The sequence below is a fragment of the Erpetoichthys calabaricus genome, chromosome 4 (assembly GCF_900747795.2).
Source record: "Erpetoichthys calabaricus chromosome 4, fErpCal1.3, whole genome shotgun sequence".
In the NCBI taxonomy this organism is placed as follows: domain Eukaryota; kingdom Metazoa; phylum Chordata; class Cladistia; order Polypteriformes; family Polypteridae; genus Erpetoichthys; species Erpetoichthys calabaricus.
In genome coordinates this window covers 156075345-156097487 of record NC_041397.2, presented here as the reverse complement: position 1 = coordinate 156097487, position 22143 = coordinate 156075345, and the positions used below count along the sequence as shown (strand labels likewise).

The 22143-nt window shown below is 37.7% G+C and overlaps 1 protein-coding gene across 2 annotated transcripts in view; it reads left to right on the top strand.

Annotated features, from left to right (window-relative positions):
- rrp8 (ribosomal RNA processing 8) overlaps positions 1–19716 on the top strand; it is a 59552-nt gene extending 39836 nt beyond the window's left edge. For both annotated transcript variants that reach the window (XM_028799893.2, XM_028799894.2), the window contains 5 exons: positions 3613–4444; positions 9401–9530; positions 9663–9769; positions 16180–16276; positions 19461–19716. In XM_028799893.2, coding sequence (XP_028655726.1) covers positions 3613–4444; positions 9401–9530; positions 9663–9769; positions 16180–16276; positions 19461–19574 — 1280 coding nt within the window. In that variant the 3' untranslated portion in view covers positions 19575–19716. The remainder of the gene's footprint in view (positions 1–3612; positions 4445–9400; positions 9531–9662; positions 9770–16179; positions 16277–19460) is intronic.
- Positions 19717–22143: the final 2427 nt, after the last annotated feature.

Here is a 22143-nt window from a genome sequence, read left to right as displayed (position 1 = left end):
GCGTCTACGTTCAGTGTGTCTGTCCATATGCGCTCGTTTCTGATAATGTGTTAGTTGAGCTTTGCGTTTTTGGAGCCGAGACATTTTTTCTTCCGGAGGTTCAGAAGCGCGTTGTAAGCGCCGCCGTGTATTTTGTTTTTTCATGCGGGTTCGTGTGTTTGGTCCCGTTATCCGAGCCGTATCGTTTTGTACCTGTGATCGTGTATTTATGACTTGTTTGTTCTTCAGCGTGAGAAATATGGATAAGTAATAAGGAGGATCGCACTCACTGTTAATATGGAGCCTTTTCTGCAGTTGAACGGTTAATAGTGCTTCAGTGTAAGGAGATCCACCTATGCTGCATAGTGTGAAGGTGTTGAGATGACGTATGTTTAATACGGACGGGCAGTCACTGTTAATATGGAGCCTTTTCTGCGGTTGAACGGTTAATAGTGCCTCATTGTAATGAGATCCACCTATGCTGCATAGTGTGAATTGTGTTTGGTCCCGTTATCCGAGCCGTATCGTTTTGTACCCGTGATCGTGAATTTATGACTTGTTTGTTCTTGAGCGTGATAAATATGGATAAGTAATAAGGAGGATCGCACTCACTGTTAATATGGAGCCTTTTCTGCGGTTGAACGGTTAATAGTGCCTTATTGTAATGAGATCCACCTATGCTGCATAGTGTGAACGTGTTGAGATGACGTCTGTTTAATACGGACGGTTCATTTAGAAATGGGGCTTTGTGTGTAGATTTGTGCATATTTGCGTTGTTGATTTGTTTCAGGGTGCACCGTTCCAATGCGATGCAATATTTGTCCACATATTTGAAAGCAGTATGGGCCATTGCCTTTTGGTCGCCTGATATTTACTGCGGTAGATGCAAAAGCAAATGAACTATTGTAGGATCTAATGCAGTTCATAAAGTTTTTACTTTCAGGTACATCGTTAGTTAGAAGCTTCTGTAGATATTTAGGATATGAATGTAAAGGAGGCAGTCTAATCTGACCCTTTTGACAACAACGTGTAAATTCATTACTTGTATTGCCAGTTGTTTCTTCAGGGAAGTTAAGTGAATGACAATGATTGCAAATGACATTCATTAATCCCAATGAATTTTCCTCAATAGTGGACTCATTATTGAACGTGTTGTCAGCTAAGTGGCGCAATCGTTTAGCAGGTGTCTGCGGATGGTTCCTTTAGAAATGGGGCTTTGGGTGTCACTTCTTATTGATGTTAGTGTGTTTGTGGGTCTGAATCGTCGTTGTTGTGAACGTTTCGTGTGCCATGTCCGTAGTCTGTCCCGTTTCGTCTCTAATGGGCTTGGTGTGGCGGTCACGGCTTCTTTTTTTTGGTGTGGTAGGAGCTTGTTGAATCCTCCTCTTTGTGTGCGTCCCGTTTCGTGTGCAATGGGATTCGTGCGGCGCTGTGTGCTTTGCCGGCGTCTGGGGGGGATGTTGCTTGGAGGGGGTGGTGGGATTGGTGGGGCGCGAGCGTGTTCTTTCTTTTTGTGTGCCAGGGGCTTGTTGAATCCTCCTCTTTGTGTGTGTCCCGTCCGTTTCTTTTGGGGGGGGGGGGGTTTGTGTAAGCGGTTCCTTTTTTTTGGTTTGCCAGGGGCTTATTGAATCGTCCTATTTGTGTGTGTCCCGTCCGCTGCTTGTAGGGGGGGGGGCGCTTGGAGGTGGGTGTGGGATTTGTGGGGCGCGAGTGGCTTCTTTTTTTTTGTGTGCTAGTTTCGTGTGCAATGGCTTTCGTGCGGCGCTGTGTGCGTCGCCTGCGTTTGACTCCTTTTTTCTGTGCTCACTCCTTTTTTCTGTGGTCGCGGCCGCCTCTCGCGGCACCTCATTTCTTGGGGCGCCTGCACAGTACGTCTTTTTGCGGCTACGGCCCATGGCCAGATGTCCCTGCGTCCATCCGGTTTAGCATTCTCGGTTAGTAATGTGGATAACAACAGTTTTAAAGTACTGATATCAATCAAGCAGTTACCTATCATTTAAGGAAATAATTATTGGAATTCATTAATGTAGACGTACAATATGAGGCTTGAATTTTAATTTGTGGAAGAGATGGAAATCCACTCAGTATAACAAAAAAAAGTGATGTTTGTTATCATGGGGTAGGGGGAAATTTCAGCATAGGGGTTATAAAGAGTGGAATATCACAAACTACCTAGTTTATCTTGGTAGGTACACATTCTACATTTATTCTCTGACATTTATTAATCTGTCCATTAACTGAAGAACATTGCTTAAAACCCATGCTAAATATAATAATTCAAACATTAGTATAGGTACAGATGAATTAGTGAATTCCAGGATAATTCATGATATTTGCAATTAAGCAAACCCTTTAAAAGCCATGCTGTTAAAAAATTATTTAAAGTGTGGTTTGTCAGTGAACCAGTATGTTAGGTTTATAACATTTGCTATTGTAAGATGTATATTTACATTGTTAGCTGGTTAAATAGTACTAAAGAATAATTAATAGATGAGTTAATTTAATTATAATTTAAAGCTCTACAGAAACTCCTGGAAGTTTATTTTCCCAATCTGTCCCTCCTTTTTATTTATTTTTTTTACATTTGGCCCAACTTTAAACCTTTCTGTGTGTATTCAGACTTGTCAGTTTTACATTAATCCCTTTAAAGTTTTTTTACATGAGTGATCAGACTGTTCAATGGCATATAAACAAAAACAATGACATATAAATGAAAAACAGTAAAGCCAGTTTTAGAACAAACCAAAAGGGAACCATTAGTTGAGTTAAACTATAGTGATGACAATCTAAATTGGTCATCAGATGTTGACACATATAGTGAAACTAATTTTTAATTCACCTGTTGAATTCAGTCCTGTGAAAGTTCACCTTGGTGCAAGTATTTCCTTCATGTCAAAAAAGCAAAATGATTGTGATCAAGTAGGAGGTCAAGAAAGATTTAGCACCCTAAGCACTGTTTAAAATGCAAAAACTATCACTGCTTGTGTGTGGGTAAATGTGAGAGTCATGAAACCTTGTGCTGGGGTAGTTTACATTAACACAAGGGCTGTGGATCAGGCACTGTCATTCTACCCTCACATGCACAAGCAATAGAAAATAGAAACATGGTTCTACTATCCTGATTGGGATAGATTTTGAATTATTAATATTACTAATAGTAGCTTTTGGAGAAATTAGAGTATAATAAACAGGAAAGCTATTCCCATATTGTACTTTTATCCTGAATAAAGCACTCTTGACCAATGCATGAGAAGAAGAGACGAGACAGATCTTTAATTTATTATGATCTCCTTGGCATTGTACTACTGTCCTAATGAAATGAAACAACCTGATCACCACAAAAATAATGATATCTTAGATGTGAATTTTTAAGAGAATTGATTTAAAAATGTAAACAAATATGTAATATTTCTAATTTATTCTTTTATAAAGGGATAAAAGTTTCCTCTTGATCTTTTTCTCAAGCATTAATATTCTTTCTTTGTTTATTTATTAACAAAAGTTAAAATTAATAAAATGAGAAGTTTAACCTTCAGTGTTAGTTATTAATGAGTATATTGTTTTTCTGTCTTCAATGCCTTTTAAAAGAATTGGAAAATTAATTTTAACATATCATATGAATTATTTTTTTAGGCACCATTGTAGAAGAGAGACTATTTAATAAACATGAAGACTTAAATATTGAAGGTCCACATGAAGATGTTAGCTCACCAACACAATATCAAATGAGGAAGCAAGAAATTATTCAGAGGAGAGATATGATCAATGGAATTAAAAGTAAGAGAAAAAAAAGAAATCGTGAAAATGGACAGAAACTGGGCATGGTATCTAGAAGTATAAAACTACCTGGTACATTACCTATTTTTCCCCAGAATAAAACAGAAGCAAACCAGTTGGGATCAACTATAAAAGATGTCAAAAGTGTTATTCCATACCACAGACCAAAGGATACGGAAGGGGAATCTTCAACGAGAAACAAGAATATTAAAAATAAAGAAGAAAATAGTAAACAAAATCGGGAAAAAACAAAAACGAAGAGTACTAATCATACCAAAGTTGTTTCTGTTAGTAAAAGAATACTGTCAAAAAATAAAAAGGCACAGAGACTTCAAAGAATCCTAAGTATGCATGATGCATCATCAAAAATGAGCTCACCAGTAAGCAGTAATCTTGAGAATGTAGATAATGATAATCATAATACTTTCATCAAACAATCCAAGACGGACCTTAATGAAATGACAGTAAATCGCTCAAAATTACTGCGTACCCAAATGGAACAGCGTTTAGAATCTGCAAGATTCAGATTTATAAATGAACAGCTTTATACTTCCTCAAGCCTTGAGGCATACAAGTTGTTTCATAAAGACAGTAATTGCTTTCATATTTACCATCGTGGTTTCACTGCACAAGTGAAATCCTGGCCTCAAAATCCTGTGGATTCCATAATAGACTACATAAAAAAGAGGTAAGTAAATTTACTTTTGTTTACTCTCAGTATTATCAGCCATACGCTATTGCTTTCAGAGGTAAGATTGTTTGAAAACCAATGCTGTAAGTTTTTTTAATGCTGTAGAATCTAGATTGTTCTCTGTAAAAAATAATTACACATTTTAAGAAATCTTTGCCATATTAAATTTTCAGCTGACAGTTTGCAAGATCTGTCAGAGCTAAAGGGTAAAATCACCAGAAGAAGCATTACAAATTAAACTTCTCCAGATTGAGAAAAGGAATGAATTAATATCTAAGGCAACTTGTAAAATTTGAGATACATTTGGTTACATTTCTTTTGTTTTTTTCAGTTGGAGCGCAGGCAGGTGAGGTAACTTGTACAAGGTCACATAGTGTCAGAAGCAGGATTGAACCCACAGCCTCATGGCTTGAAGTCCAAATGCAGTGTACTGAGTTGATGATCAGGGATTGCTGCCACTTCAGTATGAAAGACCTTCATCTCTGTGTAAAAAAACAGAGAGAGCCATTTCCAATTCAAAATCCACAGTTCTTCAGTGAAGAGAATAGAGAACTTTCAAGACATTTACTAAATATTTGGGGCATGTAACTCCACAATCTCCCCCAAAAATTGGAATGTGCAGTGCTCAAATAAATACTCATAAGCTACATTCAGGGATTTATAGGGCACTGTCAGAAATGGCAAATGTTAAAATTCTTGACTCTGTACCTTTAAAAAAAAAAAAAAAATCCACAAGGCTTTTTTAACAGTTCCTCTCGACAGAGAACAGCGAAGTAAGGCTTTTTTTAGTTGTTAACCACAACAAAATTTTTGGCTACCTCAGTGTGTCAGCACAGGAGCTGCCAGGCACAATTTTAAAGTGGTGGTGATATAGAGATGGATGCCATATTCTCATTAAGAAGAAAATGGCAGGACAAATCCTACAGGAAGACTGAATACTGCAATAGCAGAATGATCCTAAGCATACCTGTAAATATAAAATTGAACAACTGGAACAGAAAATAATCAAAAGTTCTTGCATGAACAATTGCAAATCCAGATCTAAGCCAAATAGTTGGTATGGGATGACCTTAAGAGAGCGATGCATAAATAAGAATCCTCAAATGTTAACAAACTGAAGCAGTATAATGGGGAGGAGTGGAACAACATTCCTCCAAGAAACTTGTAGAGGGAGCAGTTCCTTCAGGTTGTTGCTGCTAAAGTTGATTTTCCAAGCAACAGAATCATGGAGTATACTCAACTGTATTTACAGAAGGCTAAATTAAAGCTAATTCCCCTACATACAAACAACTTCCATTTCTAGAGCATGTTCGCAAGTCCACTTTCTTCGTAAGACCAGCAAAATTAGCCTAGGCCCCCAGTGAACACAATGCAACCCCCAACCCTCAACTCCTATAGAAAACATGTACAGCCATTTGTACATAAGGAAATGCTTTTAACACTAGAATTACCAAAGCCTACGAAAAAAACTCGTAAATCCGGCCCACCTTAAATCCCTTTGCACATCTCCATGAGTGTCTTGTAAATGTCTCGAACAACACAAGCAGCCTGCTATACCACCCCCCACCGCTGCAAAAAGTTCTTCCAACTTGAGCCTTTATTATCTTGGAGTGAAGTACTGGAGTTTTAGAAGGGAAATAATAGATTGTTATTTGGAACACATGCATTTCATGTGTGTTCCGTGTCTACAACAATCTATGTAAATAAATCGTTAAAACAGAAATGTTTTTCATGTTTTAGAAATAAATTATAAAATGTCGACAGCGGTAAGAACTGCTGACTTGTAATCCAGAGGGCGCGAGTTCGAAACCAGCTTCCGTGCAAATTTGCCATTTTGAATAGTGAGCTGCTCTTATTGTTAATATTATACAATAAAAACATACATTTGATTTGCGCCTGTAACAGCCAGTGTAAATTTAAAGTACTTGCAAAAGTTAGCGTTTTTTTTTTTTTGTTTTTTCCCCCACTTTTATTCTCAGGCACAATCACGATACAACCACCCCAAACCCCAGATCTGACGCTGTTAGTTTTTATTTGAAACTGGTAATAACTGTAGATGCGAGTGGTGTTTTGAGACAATGGAACTGGAAATTCTCTGATCTGGAGGGATAAAAGCTGACACACAAACGCTGGGAAATCTGCATAATTTGTATCTCATTGTCTCTTGAATTTTTTTTTATTCAGTTTTATTGACTGTTCCTGCTCACACTGAATTGGAATGCACCTTGTGGTCCATGATGTCAAAGCCACACTGACAAAAAACAGAGACATAGGTATATATGATATTTGGAATAATTCATTTCATGACTGGTATAGTACATTTCGGAAAACATTGCGGCACTGATGCAACATTATTCATATTGATTTGCATACCTTCTTGCGGTTGTAGTCGGCAACGGTGGGTTTTTTTTTCCGATCTTGCCCAGTCTCCACATTTTAGTGCATGGTGGTGTTTCTTTTGTACTCCAGGACATGCATAGGAAAGAATAGTACAGATAGGTCAGTTCTGTGCTATATACAATCATCAAATTCAAATGTTAACCGTTCCCACACACCCAAGGACCATCCTTCCTACATTTACGACATGTGTACCTGTTGCAATGTATACACTTCTCTCTATGCTGTGGTTCCTATTACATTGAAAGGGCACCTGACCCTGACTGAGTTTGCTTTCCTGGGGGAAGCGGCAGTCTTGGAAAAGAAGCTTGTCAATGTTTCATCCTCTTTTTCTTTTTCCATCGCCTTTTCTTGTAAGAAGCGACGACGAAGTTCCTCTGCAAGGTGAGCAAAGAACACTCTTCTTTTCTCAGTGGACACGTGCATGCCTTGCATAGTACATGTGCGTTTATCGCTGCCAGGTCAAGCAAATTGTAGCACGCAGCAACCAGCCACCCATGTGTTCCTGCTCGCACTGAATAAGCTCACGCCTTGTGGTGCATGATGTCAGCACAGCACTGGTGAAAAAAAGAAAGAGACAAATATATGTGACATTTTGAAGAAATCATTTTATGACCTGAATAGTACCAATCAGAAAACATCATCGCACTAATGCAGTATTATTTGAAAACGAACAGCGTCGGATCAGATGTAAATTTATGCTGACGCTGTTAGTTAGGGTCAGATCAGGAAGGTGGGAGGGAGAGCGTGAACGTGACTGAGAGAATAAAACTGAAAAAAGCTAACTTTTACAAGTACCATAAATTTACACTGTAGGATTTAATAAAAAGCAACAAAAATTGTGTCATTATTGACTCTATTGACCCTGTGCTAGAACAAACCGGTTCAGAAAAATGGACAACTCACCTATTGGACTTAGGAGAAAGATAATGTTCCCACTGTAACAAAAGAAATAATAGGTAAAATTCCATTACAATGAACTATATGAGATTCTGTATTTGTCACTATAATGCTTTCTTTCACTTGCATCCAGGTGTTTGCAATCATTTCAATAGCTTCTTTCACGTTAATTTTAATCTTCTCCTGTCTACAAGTTATGCTGACAAAAATTTTTCTGAGCATTTCAATGCAATAATACACTTTCAAGGTGCGAATGATGCCCAAACCCAACAGCTGAAGCACTGCTATGCAATTGGGTGGGAGGAATTCAACGTGAACATTATCTAAATGTGGAAGCATGTTGTGGACAACACAGTTAACAATCAGAAGCCGAATCATCCCTTTCTTCTTCATATTGTGAGGTTTATGAACTCTTTTGAGATCCCCCCCACCCAACGTGAATGACATGCTAAAGTGCATTCTGAAGCGCAATTGCCACGTATGTGGAAGATTGTTTATCCATTGCCGGGGCAGGGCAACAGCAAGCTCACAGCACTGCAGTGAAGCGCCACAGAAGCGAATCCTAAAAGACTGTGGGCACACTATAAGTCCCTGTCTTACACCCCAAAACACAAGGCTGTCACTGTACTTTAGCAAAACCAGCTTTATTCAGCTTGAAACAGGAACAGCACGATTATTTATTGTAGCATGATCTGCCACTCACCTATAAACAGACACAGCAGTCAGACAGGGTTGTGACCAGGTTAGTGGTCAAGTAATCCTGTTCCCTTCAGTTACAATGTACATTGCATCACCCATAGAGATCTTTTCTGTTTTCTTCAGTGCCGAGCCACCCCAGAACTGTGAGCCTGCTGTTGCCCCAGCAACTGATAAACAGTCTTCCACAGACGCGGTGATTGCACTTCGGGACGCTCTTCGGCGTGTTGTCCACTTGGGGGAGGTCCCAAGAAAGTTTAGAAACCTCACATTTTCTAGAATGAGTGCCGCATTAATAGGAATGTTTCTTGAACAAGCATCACTGAAACACATTAAAAACTGCTTTTTCTGCGTCTTCAAATGCAGCAGTTCGCATACATTTGCAACCCGAGATTTTTCTTCTTTTTTTGCTCAGTCTATGAAGAATGTTGATAGTGTCGATGGCAAAATTCCGAATTCACTGGCAACGTCTTTTTTTCTTTTTGCCACAATCGAGAGCTGCAAAAATTTAATGTTTTTTTTTTTCTCTCTAATATGAACTCATCGTTTTTTCGTGTCTGCAATTTCTATAGGAGGGTGACAATGAGTTAAATTCCATTGGATGTTTTTCAAGTGTTAACGAGCAATTAGCAAAAGGTATCACTGAAAACCACCGAAAACAAAAAAAGCAAAAAAAAAAACAGTACGAGGAAAGTTCACTTCATTGTAATGAAAGTATCTGCTGAATGTATTTCATAGTAACAAGATTTCTATTGAGTCGTGTCATATGGGGAAACTGTCGGGACCATAAAAATACTTCAGTTGTAATGAAAATTTCGTTGTAAAGATATTCATTGTAATGGAATTTTACCTGTAATTGTTTCCAAAGGTCTTAATTGTGCGTTTTTTATTTATTTACAGCTACAGTGTTTACCTAGTAAATGCATTTCTTATCACAATTTTTTTCTTTGTGTTTTGCAGACCAGCATCTTTGATTGTAGCTGATTTTGGCTGTGGTGATTGTAAGATTGCACTTAGTGTGAAAAATAAAGTTCACTCATTTGACTTATTTCCTGTCAACAAACTTGTTACAGTCTGTGACATGTCCAAAGTAGGTGTAGGACATTTTCATTTTTATGCTTTGTTCAGTCTAATGCTGCTTTTGTTTAATTACATCTGGTGTTGATATTCATGAATTCTTTTTTGTATTCCATCTGTATTAACATTTGTGTTTAATTGCTAGGTCCCTCTACCTGATAATTCTGTGGACATAGTGGTTTTCTGCCTTTCTCTAATGGGAACCAATCTTTGTGACTTCTTAGTGGAAGCTAACCGTGTCCTTGTCTCAAAGTAAGGAAATATTTGCTAAAGAATATTTATCTATAAATTCTGTCACTGTGATACAGTTCATATGAAATTCATGACAGGCAAGCAGTGTGGTGTAGCGTCTGAAGTCCTTGGCTTTAGCCAACAAGCCTGCCAGTTCAGTCCTCCCCTCCAACTGAGTGTCATTTTTGCTAATATTTTAAACAAAGTACTTCTATGTTGACAGTTGCTTTGAGTAAAAACATTCCACATATATACAGTAATTAATCAAAGGGCAACATCAGCTGTAATTAATTGGTGTGTTAAATTTTAGAGCAGTTGATGCTGCATTTAAATCATCACTAAAGGTGGAATAAAATAATAGCTATTGTTTGCATCTTCCCACTTGTGTCCTCAATCAGCTAGCACTTTATGACTTGGCTATGTGCTTGAATCTAGTAAACCATGGAGAATAATTTCTGCCAAGAGTTTACAAAGGACACATCAGGGTAAAAAATTTAATTATAATGTACTTTTATATGGTCAGTTACAATTATTTGATTCTTATTACTTGCTTTCCATAACTACAGTTTGTGAAGTGTCATTTACATGTTATTTGAAATGCAAATCACATTAGTTGTATTATTGTTTTGTGTAGTATTTGATATTGAGGACCATCATATTAAAATAAGGTAGCCATAGGTAAAGTCTATAAACTTCTGAGCCCACCCCACATTCAGTTACCACATAGAAATAGCAGCACTGTCATTGATTTGAAGCCAGTAACAATTCTTAGAATATTTATTTTGTACAGCCACACTTGGTTTAGTATGTTAGAGGCACAGTTTAGTTTAATTTAATTGAATAAATAAATCTTTTTTTTTTCCTCCTCTGTTACACATGGGTAAGATATGGTCAAGTACACGTATCTTTATTGTGGCATTTGCTCACTCTGTCAAAAAATCTCACTATAAAAAAATTATATCGTCTCTTATCTCTCCAACCCCAAACCTGAATACCCTCTGTCCTTTTCAAAAAAAAAAAAAAAAAAAGCTATCCCTCATCACCCCTCTAAGCTACAAAGTTATTAAAAGCCTGGCAAGACACCATTCAGCATTGGGTTCAGTTCATCTCCAGAAACACCCAATGGATCAGGACTTGCCCTGCAAAGCTATATGGTCACTGAGTCCTTAAGCATTTCTGAGGCCTTGATAAAGAGTTGGACATAAAAGAATCATTCCTTATCTATATATATAAAATCCCTGTGTGCGTCCAGGTGTCCGTGTGTGGGTGTCTTCTGGTGCGATGCGCGATATTACTGTCAGAGAAAGTTAGAGGCGTTTTATGGAAATACAAACCAGTATTACTGCGAGAGGAAATTAAAGGTACACAATACAGTGATGCATATTACAGCCACATACAAGCCAGTATTATTGTCAGAGGAGATTAAAGGCATATTACCGACGCGCACTCCTGTATTGCCGCCAGAGAAAATTAAAGGTATATTATGGATGTACTAGCCAGCGGACGTACAAGACGGTATCCTTCAATAAGGGCGCGCATAGGCATCCTTCAAAAAGGCGAGCCTCAAAAGGGCGACCTCAATTGGGCGCACCGAATAAAGGCGCGCCCTTATTGAATAGAGCCGTACAGGACAGTATTACTGTCACAGAAAATTTAAATACACACAATACACAGCGGCAGCCCACGAAGAACGGTCAGCTCAGCAAGTAAACTTCAACAAAAGAAAGGCTGAAAGAAAGAAATAAACGACCAACAAAAAGAATGAGGTCTAAGTCCCTTGCCATTTAATATAGACTGTTCCTACTAATGTTTATGCACTACTGTTCTAGCGCCCGTGACTAGTTTGTTCATATTTATCAAACACTGATGTCATTTTTTTCCTGGGGAACCCATGCTTCCATCTAGCAGCAGTCCAGCCTGGCCATATACTTGGAGTGTAGTTTCTCTTGTTTCCTTGCACCTGACAAGAGGTATGTGTATATTGTGAGTGATTTGAAAATTTTAGATGTACTACTCGGTTTAAATAGGCTGAAATTGAACAAAACGCCATAACCAGATATTTATCCTTCAGTGCTTAAGGAAGTTTTTACATACATAAATTCTTGATGCAGTTACTATGCACTAGGGAAATTCCAAAGGACTGGAAAATAGCAAATATTATCCCATTATAAAAAGGGTGATCGGCCAGATCCAAGTAACTGTAGGCCAATAAGCTTAATGTGCATCACAAGGAAATTAATCGAAGGAATTAAGAAAAAATTGAGCAACACATGGCAAAGAACAGGAGTTTTACTGAACAAGCAACATTGGTTCACACAACGGAGGTAATGCTTTACTAATATGCTGGATTTGTATGCAGAAGGTACAAAGACACACTCAGAGTAGTGCATATAATGTTATTTATCTTGACTTTAAGGAAGCATCTGATAAGGTCTCACATGAGATGCTGAGCATCATTCTAAAAGAGGTGTGTGTTCAGGGTGTAGCAGAGGGTTATGGTGACGGTCCCAATCCAGGTGGTTTGTCATGTGGTGGGTGCAGCAACACACTGTAATCTGTGCATGCTCCCAACCCCTCTTTCTAAAGATTACAACAGGAAACAGGCAGCTATTACCCCAAAAAACTCCACAAAACCTCTCTCCAAGGGAAAGGCCTTTGTTGTGAGTAATACATGTAGGGGCATAGTAAACTCCTGTTTCATAATACAGCGGGGACAAATAAGTATTGAATGTGTCAAGGTTTTTCTCCATAAATATATTTCTAATGGGGCTCTTGACATGAAATTTTCACCAGATGTTGGTAACAACCCAAGTAATCCACACATACAAAAAAGTAAAACAAATAAGTCCATAAATTATGTGTAATAAAGTGGTTGCCGCTAAGGAGCCGTGTGGGAATTTTAAAAGTGATTTTTGCCTTTTTTTTTTTCTTTCCGCTCACTTGCACAGGAGTAAACCCAGCTGGGTGATTGCGAAATTCAAACCTTTACAATCTTATGTACTGTAACTCTTGCTGAGGTAGAAAGTATACACAATAAATACACAAACCCACACTGAATATACATTCAAATAAAATGAACAGTCTATTGAATAGTAAAAACTTTTTCAATAGGCAGAACTTCCTCTGTCCAGATGTCACACTTAGCAGCCTTCTTGCTGTCGCCCTTACTAGTTCTGCTGTAGTTGCCCAGCTATCTAGTAACTCTTCTCTTCATTGCCAGCCAGTGCCTGTCTTACCTCCTCCCTAAACTCAACCTTGCAGTCTTCCATTTTCAACTTCCACCTTGTGATCCTTGGCTCTGCCCTCACTCTCCTCCTCTTCTGTATCTTCAATGTCATCCTATAGACCACATTCTATGCTATCTAAGTATACTTTGCCCTGCCACCACTTTGCAGTCTTTAATCTCCTTCAGATTGACTCTTCTGCATAGGATGTAATCTACCTGTATGCATCTTCCTCCACTCTTGTATGTCACCTTATGTTCCTCCCTCTTCTTAAAATATGTATTCACCACAGCCAAGCCCTTCCTTTTAGCAAAATACACTATCACCTGATCTTCTTCATTCCTCTCCTTGACACCATACCTACCCATCACCTCCTCATCTCTTCTGTTCCCTTCACCAACATGTCCATTGAAATCCGCTTCAATCACTGCTTTCTGTCCCTTGGGTACACTGTCCATCACTTCATCCCACTCATTCCAGAAATCTTCTTTCTCATCCATTGCACACCCAACTTGCGGGGCATATGCACTAATAACATTCTACATGACACCTCCAATTTCCAGCTTCATAATCATAACTCTGTCTGACACAGTTTTCACTTCCAAAACACTCTTTATAGGGTTCCTTCAGAATAAGCCCTACCCCATTTCTCCTCCCATCCACACCATGATAGAACAATTTGAATCCACTACCGATCCAACTGACCTTACTCCCCTTCCATTTAGTCTCTTACACGCACAATATATCGACCTTCCTTCTGTCCATCATGTCGGCTTACTCTCTCCCCTTACCAGTCATACTGCCAACATTCAAAGTTCCTACCCTCAGTTCCACTCTCTTTACCTTCCTCCTCGCCTCTTTCCTCTGGACGTGTTTCCCCCCTCTTTTTCTCCTTCTTCAGCCAACAGTAGCCCAATTTACGCCAGCACCCTGTTGGCTAACAGTACTGGTGGCAGCCGTTGTTAACCCGGGCCTCAACCGATCCAGTATGGAAATCTGTATTGTTGTCCGCATGTTGATCTGGCAAAATTTTACACCAGATGCCCTTCATAACGTAACACTCCCCATTTATCTGGGCTTTGGACCGGCACAAAGAAACACACTGGTCTGAGCATCCCCTGTAGCTGGGTTGTAAAAATAAAATGCATAGTAATGTAAATTCTAAACCAGTGTTAAAATGTTATGTATAATACGCTACCGTGGCTGTCTGTTTGTCCATGATTTTAAATCACCTGTAGCTCGCAAATCATTTGACCTATTGACCTAAAATTTGGTACACATATACTACGTGACGTCTACTGTCTGCTTTTGAGTGATGATTGACCTCCAAGGTTATTCCTCTTCTTATTTTTATTTTATTTTATTGTAGAATCAGCTTTCAGCAGCCGCCAACAGGGAGGCCGTTCTCATCTCTACCACCTTCACCGTCACTTCCCCTACCTCTTTATATCTTAAGTCATACTTGAGGCAGATTGAAGGCTTAAGTGCCAGCTTAAGAGAAAAATTAAAGATAACATACTAACTAATTGCAAAGCAAACACTGACTTAATTGGTTTTAATGAGAAAAGATGCCGACAACAGAAGAGAAGAAGCGGGCCGCTAGGGTGGAGAAAAGAAGAGTTGCTCAGGAAGCAGCAAGTGCCTCCATCTCTGAGCAAACAAATGCTAAACGTACAGAGAAAGAGTATGAAAACTGTGAATGCACAAGTCAAGTGTATTCACTGCACGTTACCGTGTAGTGAGCTGTTAGTGGTGTAAAAGTAAAATGAGTAACACATTAAATATAGCTTGCTTTAATGCCAGAAATATCAAAAATAAATCAAGTGAGTTGGAGTTGTATGTAGAGGAGCATAATTATGATGATATAGCAATAATGGAAACCAGGCTAAATAACAAAGTTGGGTATGAGTATAACATAGAGGGATACACATTTTTTTAGGAAAGATGGACAGAACAGGAAAGGAGGTGGGGTTGCTCTTTATGTCCAACAGAATTTAAATGCAAGTCCTAAACAGTTGGACGATGGTCCCCATCTTAGTGATGACGTGTGGCTACGCCTGAAAAGCATTAGGGAAGGAGGTCTTATTTTAGTAGTGTGTTATAGACTGCCCAATACAGATGGTAATTTCAGCACACATTTTCTCAGTAGTATTAAACAGGTAAGTTTACAGGGGGATATTATAGTCATGGGAGACTTAACTACCCATAACCTAGCGGACCTGATGAGCTGACGTTTTTGGAAGTAGTCAGTGACTTTTTTTTTTTTTTTTTTACACAGTATGTTGAAGTACCAATGTTAGGGGAAACCTGTCTAGATTTAGTATTTTATAATAGGACAGAATTGAGGGTGTAGATGTGATTGAACCACTAAGGTCAAGTGACCACAATATAATAACCATTCTCAGTGTTTTGGAAGAGTGTGGATACAAAGACTAAAACTGTTAAGTTTAACTTTGGTAGGGCATATTTTGAGCTGATACAGGAAAGTCGAAGGAAGATTGATTGGAATAAATTTTTAAGTGTGGAGACCGTTAAGGAGCAGTGGAACAGGTTTTAAAAACATTTTACATGTAATGTAGGACAGGTACAATACATACCTAAATTTGGAATTAATAGGAAATTAAAAAAAAAAAAAAAAAAAAGCTGCAAAGGAAAAAAACAGCTTTATAAAGTATGTTCAATACAATTTATTTTTGTATAGCCCAAAATCATACAAGAAGTGCCACAATGGGTTTTAACAGGCCCTTGACATTGTAATTGAGAAATGTTAAGTTAACAAAGCAGGAGAGGAAAACAAGAACTCCAGCCAACAGCATTCTGGCACAAAATAAACTGAGTGGTCAGTTTTAGCCAGTGAAGGCTTAGCCCACTTGGCAGCTTTACTCCCTTCCTGGTGTTCTGTAATACTTTAAGTTTGTGCTGAGCAGGCTGGCTAGATTACTTCTATCCCTTATGTTCCATGGTTAATTATAATATTGTAATTATAATTATCTTGTGTATAGTTTTACCTACAGCCGCAATAATATATGTAAGTATAGATGGTGAATACATATCTGTATTACTTATGATCATCATGTAGCTGCTTATGTGAAAAGTAGACTTTTCATATCATAAACTTTGTGTGTATGCTTTTGCTGTTTTGAAACTGGAAGATGGTTAGAAAGGTTACTTCTGTTCGTTATGCTATTTCCTGTTTTCCTTTTCTAGTGGTGTGCTCAAGATTGCAGAAGTGGCCAGCAGATTTAATGATATTCGTGACTTCATTACTGCTTTAGCCAGGCTCGGCTTCAAGCTGTGTACTAAGGTAAAACATATAAATTAATATTGGTATTGTTTTAAAAATGGCATTGTTTTCGTTGAAGATAAATTCAGTATATATATTTTTTTTTAATTCAAAGGTATTTCTTCACAGTCGTGGTATATATTAATTTCCCCAATGAACTTGGGTTCTGAAGTGTAGTATATTTCAAAAATTTTTAAAAATAACTATCTTGCTCTTGTGTTTTAAAGTAGAGCTAATGGGTAATGGTATCCCAGTGTGGTGGAAAAAAATGCCTTAAAAAATACCAAATATACCCAGTTTGAAGTAGTAGAGATTTTAATTTAAGAAAACAAGCCTAGTGTGTTTCTGAGGCATGTTTGTTGCAATAGAAGTAAACTGGAAATAATCTTATTAGAGATTCATTGGTACTATTTTCTTGAGATTAGAATGTTTCTTGCCAGTTTGTTGGCTTACTGCAGGTGTCCTAGGTGGAGTTATGACATCCTCACCTTTGCCAACCTATATTCTGCCTATTATCCCACTTTTTCTTCTGTAATTCTGTTTCTTCACTTAGTTCATGCAATGCCTTTTAACCGAGAGGTGCAAGCTCAAATTGATTTTTTCCCCTCTAAACTGCGCCTACATTCCACCTATTACATTATCTTGCGTTATCTTACATAACCTACAGAGCAAGATTCATGAAATTGGTGGTGTAATGTTTAAGCACGCACATAAGTTTTACTTTATACAAATAGCAAAAACACTGAATCAATTACACTACATTATATTTTTAATAAAAGCCTTGGATTTTTGCAAGACCAAAGCTGCCTGCACGTCATATGTACACACACACAATATTTAAAAAAAAAAAAAACTCAGAAAATAAAGACAGTGTGTGCAACAGAGCCCAGCCACAAAGAAACAGATTGAAGCGCCACAAACCAATTATTCAATTTTTTTATTGCAAGATGAGATGCTCTTACTGAAGATATGGCAATAAAAGAACCGAGAACAATGTTTTTCAGTGAATAAACTCACTGACATATACGGATACCAGTCAGCCCAAAAACACATTGGGTGAACATTCAAACTCCTTTCAGAGCCTGGTGCTGTAAGGCAAGAATGCACTACCACCCTGATTAGGCTAAGACATCTGTACTAACCTTACTAAACTTTAACTTGATGAAAACTAAATATATGCTTACAACGGCTGTTCTTGTCACTTGATTACATACAAGGCACATGTTCATTCTTTATCTTAATGGATCACAGAGGAATGCATGTGCATTATCATACCAGCAATAGCAGGCAATATCTTTATGAAATAATGAAATAAGCTTGTATAGTGAACAAATGTGCGTGATCATAAGTGTGGCTTTTTTAGGTTACATTCTCTAGTTATCTTCCGAACAGAGACATTAATGCAATTCATATCTGGATATCAACATTTACAGTAGTAATGCCAATAATGGAGTTTGGCAAAGACTTTCCAAGGTGAATCCATGCCTTTGGCCCTGAAAGGATGCTGCAGTGGAAGTGAAGTGCACAGTCAGTCTTCTTTTAAAATGACTGAATCTCACAAAAATATTTTACTTTTTTGCCTGTTTTCCTTCTTAAAACGACATAGTTACACTGTTTTTTGTCTTTTTTTTTAAATATGTGTGCAGTCTCAAGACTCGAAACATTTTTGACTTAAAAAATTGAAGTATTTGGTAATTAATGCTTTAGTTCACCTTAGGACCCTACCTCAATTACAAAGCACAAGAGCAGGTTAGTTATTTTCTAAAAATTATAAAATATGCCTCCTTACAGTTTGCTTTAACCTAGGTTAAACTTAATATTTAGTTAATTTACAGTATTAACAATTAAAGAGTTGGATGGTAAAGCACTGCATTTTGGGTTAATTTAGTTTCACTATCTTGCTGGATGACCCTTAACGATTTTCCTGTGTGTGAACTGAATAAATACATAAACAATTATACTCTTCAATATGAAGAATGTTTGCTTGTAGTATTGAGCACAGTTGAATATAAAACCATGTTTAAACAGAAACAAATACCAAAGAGCAAAGTTGTTGTCTATGTAGTATGGTAACACTGAATGAGTAATACATGTTGAGTATCTGTAATCTAAAATGCTTAGGACCAGAAGGATTTTGGATTTAGAATATTTATGGATTTTTTAATATTTACATACAATTAGGTATCTTTGTGACATCCTTGATCATGTAGGGAAATGCAGCCAAAGCAGCTAAATGATGACTTGAACACTGACATAAAAACATATCAAACCTCAAAAGGATGAATATGATATGTAAGCTCTCTTGTAGTTCTCTTTTAAGAGGGGCAATGCTACATATTTACAGTGAGGAACTTTTTTGGTTTTTCATCCATTTTATATTGGTTACATATTTTTGCTTCACTGGGATCTGGCCAATAGGCCAGTGATATCTCAATCAATCTTCACTCCATTATCACCACTGTGCTGGAAGTCATTAAACAACTGATGAGGCGTTACAATTAGTTTTTGTTTGGTGTGGGTGTACATAAAAGTAACGTTTTTGCCAACATAATCTGTCAACTTATAATTGAAATTTGCAACAGTGTCTTGTTTTAATAAAGTAATTAGAGCAATTTACTGAACTTCTGTCACAATAAGGGCACCCTGTGGGAATGAAGCTGCTTTTGTTAAACATAAGCAGTGACATTCCATTACCACACAAGTCCTCTGGGATGCCAAGATGAGACTGATGAACATTATGGCTCGGTGGCCTGAGTCAACCCATACTTGAACTTATTTTGAGGCAAAGTAACTTTGGTAGATGTGATGGTACAATGACTAGCTGAACCCTCAGTTTTTCATATGGCCTACATTATTTACTGAAACAGCAGTCCCATCATAATGTGCCAAGTGGTAGTGGCTATCTGCTCAGATGCTGACAGCTTTTCCCCAATTGATACTTCATAGTCTGTTATCAGTCATGTATCATTTCCTCGTGGCAATCAGGGCGTAGTGGGACCTTTTAACCTTTTTTTATTCTATTGAAATGTATTCTGTTTGGTTCTATTTGAAAATGATTTTTGTTTTTTCATATGAGTGCTGATTTATTGGCACAGATTTCCTTTATGTAATAGTAGTTTATTAAGTTGACATTCTTGTGACTTCATTGGTGGGTTTTTTTTGTGCACTATGTAAAGTTTAACTGTATTATTTCTTTATTTTGTAGGAAACAAAAAACAGCTACTTCTTCTCCTTTGAGTTTATTAAAACAGGAAGTCCATACCTAAAAGGCAAGAGTCTTAAGCTGGATTTGAAACCCTGTGTTTACAAAAAGAGGTGAAGTCTCCAAAATAGTGTGGTGTCAACTTTACAGTTTGTGAATAAATGAAAAGCATAACTGGTTTGTGTGCAGCAAATCAGTAAAAATGTTGAAAGTTAATTATTGTACTAAAATGCAACACAATAAATAAATATGTGGTAAAGGAGTAATATTGGGTGTATTATTTAATTCAGTTTCAATAAGTTATCCTTCAGGGCATTTCCACTTAACATTCCAGTATCTATATACATGCCCACCAGTGTCACAGAGCAAGTGAAACAGCTGAACAAACTATAGCCAGACTAGCATGACAAAATGACCAGAGCTTACCCTTACTTAACATTACTTACCCATGCATCACTGCATGCTGGTTCTGTCAACTGTTACATAAAATTGAGTACAGTGATCCCTCGCTATATCGCGCTTCGTCTTTCGCGGCTTCACTCCATCGCGGATTTTAAATGTAAGCATATGTGAATATATATCGCGGATTTTTCACTGCTTCACAGATGTCTGCGGTCTACAGTACGTGTGCTTCCTCAGTTGATTTGCCCATTTGAATTCAAACAAGGGACGCATTTGAATTCAAACAAGGGACGCTATTGGCGGATGGCTGAGAAGCTACCCAATCTGAGCCTTCGGTTAAGTTCCTGTGTGCTGCTGATTGGCTCAGCGACGGAGTGCTGCATTAACCAGGATGTCTAATCTCACTCATTCAGCATTAACGCACGTTACTGCTACTGCTGCAGGAGCCATGTCCAAGCGCCAACAGAAGATGCAAATGATTGCAGAAAAGGTAAAAGTTTTGGATATGTTGAAGGAAGGAAACAGCTACACCGCTGCAGGACACCATTACAGCATCAATGAGTCCACGATTCTTTTTATTTAAAAAGGAGGAAAAGCATATAAGATCTACAGCCGCAGTGTCTTTTAACCAGGGCGCAAAATGAGTTGCAAGTGGACGTTGTAAGGCAGTAGTCTGGATGGAATCTGCTTTAGGGATTTGGATTGAAGAGTGATGGAAGAAGTACAATGGCGGTGCTAAACAGTCGCCTGAAGAGGCTCCTTTAGAAGAGCTGTAACGCTATCCTTTGTAGCGCAGTAAAATTAAACTCATCGTTATCGGACAAGTCGTCGTGTCATTGTTGGTGAGTAACCATAATTATTTACGTACAGTACTTATTACATGTACATAGTTTAGTGTCACTGTACACACATTTTACTGTATACAATTTTTCTTGCATTGTACGTATTTATTGCTGGTGGCCTGTCTGTCGTAATGGCTGTAACATATGTGATACCGGAGACGCTCGATATCTTTAAAATAATATTTAGGTTTTACTGTATGTATTTACATACATAATTTCAACGAATCTTACCTAATATCTAAGAGAATACAAAGGGTTTATGCTGTATAATTGTGCATGAAATGTTTATAATATTGTGGGAGAGTTTGTAAGGGCTTAAAATATATCAAAATAACCATATAAACATATGGTTTCTACTTCGCAGATTTTCTTATTTCGCGGGTGGCTCTGGAACGCAACCCCCGCGATGGAGGAGGGATTACTGTATTGTGTTCTTTTGCAGGACAGTGTTGGATGAGGCTTGATTGAGAGTAGAAGTGCAGCACCACACAAAAGAGAGTCAGAGTTTGTTTTACTCCTTATTTGTCAGTTTTTCCTTATAATTTAAGCACTGTGAACTGTCTATCTTGAACTAAAAGGGCAAATCAGACATGACAACATTCATGGATACAACCCAGCAAGGACTTATTGTAATTCCGGAATCCCATCTCACCCAGAAAAAAACAAATTCTCAACTCAAAAGAGTAGACAATGATACTGGGCAACACAGGATACTTCAGCTAAGTACAGTGTAAAAATTACAAATCTAGAATTTAAAAATACAAACGCAGTATAAACACAAATAATATTGTTTAAACACATACAGAGGAGCATCATACAAATAAAAAAAAGGTCACACTGTAAAGCACACCAGCAAAATTTCATGATCACAAATTTACGCAGAAAAAATACACATTGTGACAAATGTGATCACATTTAATGCATCGCCTTGTCTTTTTTGCCAGGTTATTAATAATTCATGTCTGTCAGAATGCATGCACAACTGTCTTAGCAGAGTTGCTGCTAGTGGGTTGCTGTTTCTATCTACCATAGCAACTGTTCAGAAATTGAAGAAACTTCATTAGTGGACACTTACAAAAATGACCAAGATTCACCTGTAAAATGTTGGGTTTTTTTTACTTTTTACTTTTTGATAACATGCCCACTGGTTTTAAAGAGTATGTGGGTATTTCCCTCCCAAAGCTAGGGGTGTCCAAAGCAAGTTATGTCCAGCTTAATTGCTGCCTGCAACAGTTGATACCAATTTACAGGTGCCACATTTAGACTTTAAGAAAGGCTGCAGTTGATGTTATAAATTGCACACTACACAGTTATCCCTTTAATCATATGATGGTGTGTTCTCCATTTATGTATTTTGTTTCTCTATGTTGTATGTTGTATTTTGCATCGCTTTTCACATTTTTATTAAAACTTTTCCAGTAAATTTTAGTGGTAAAATCGCA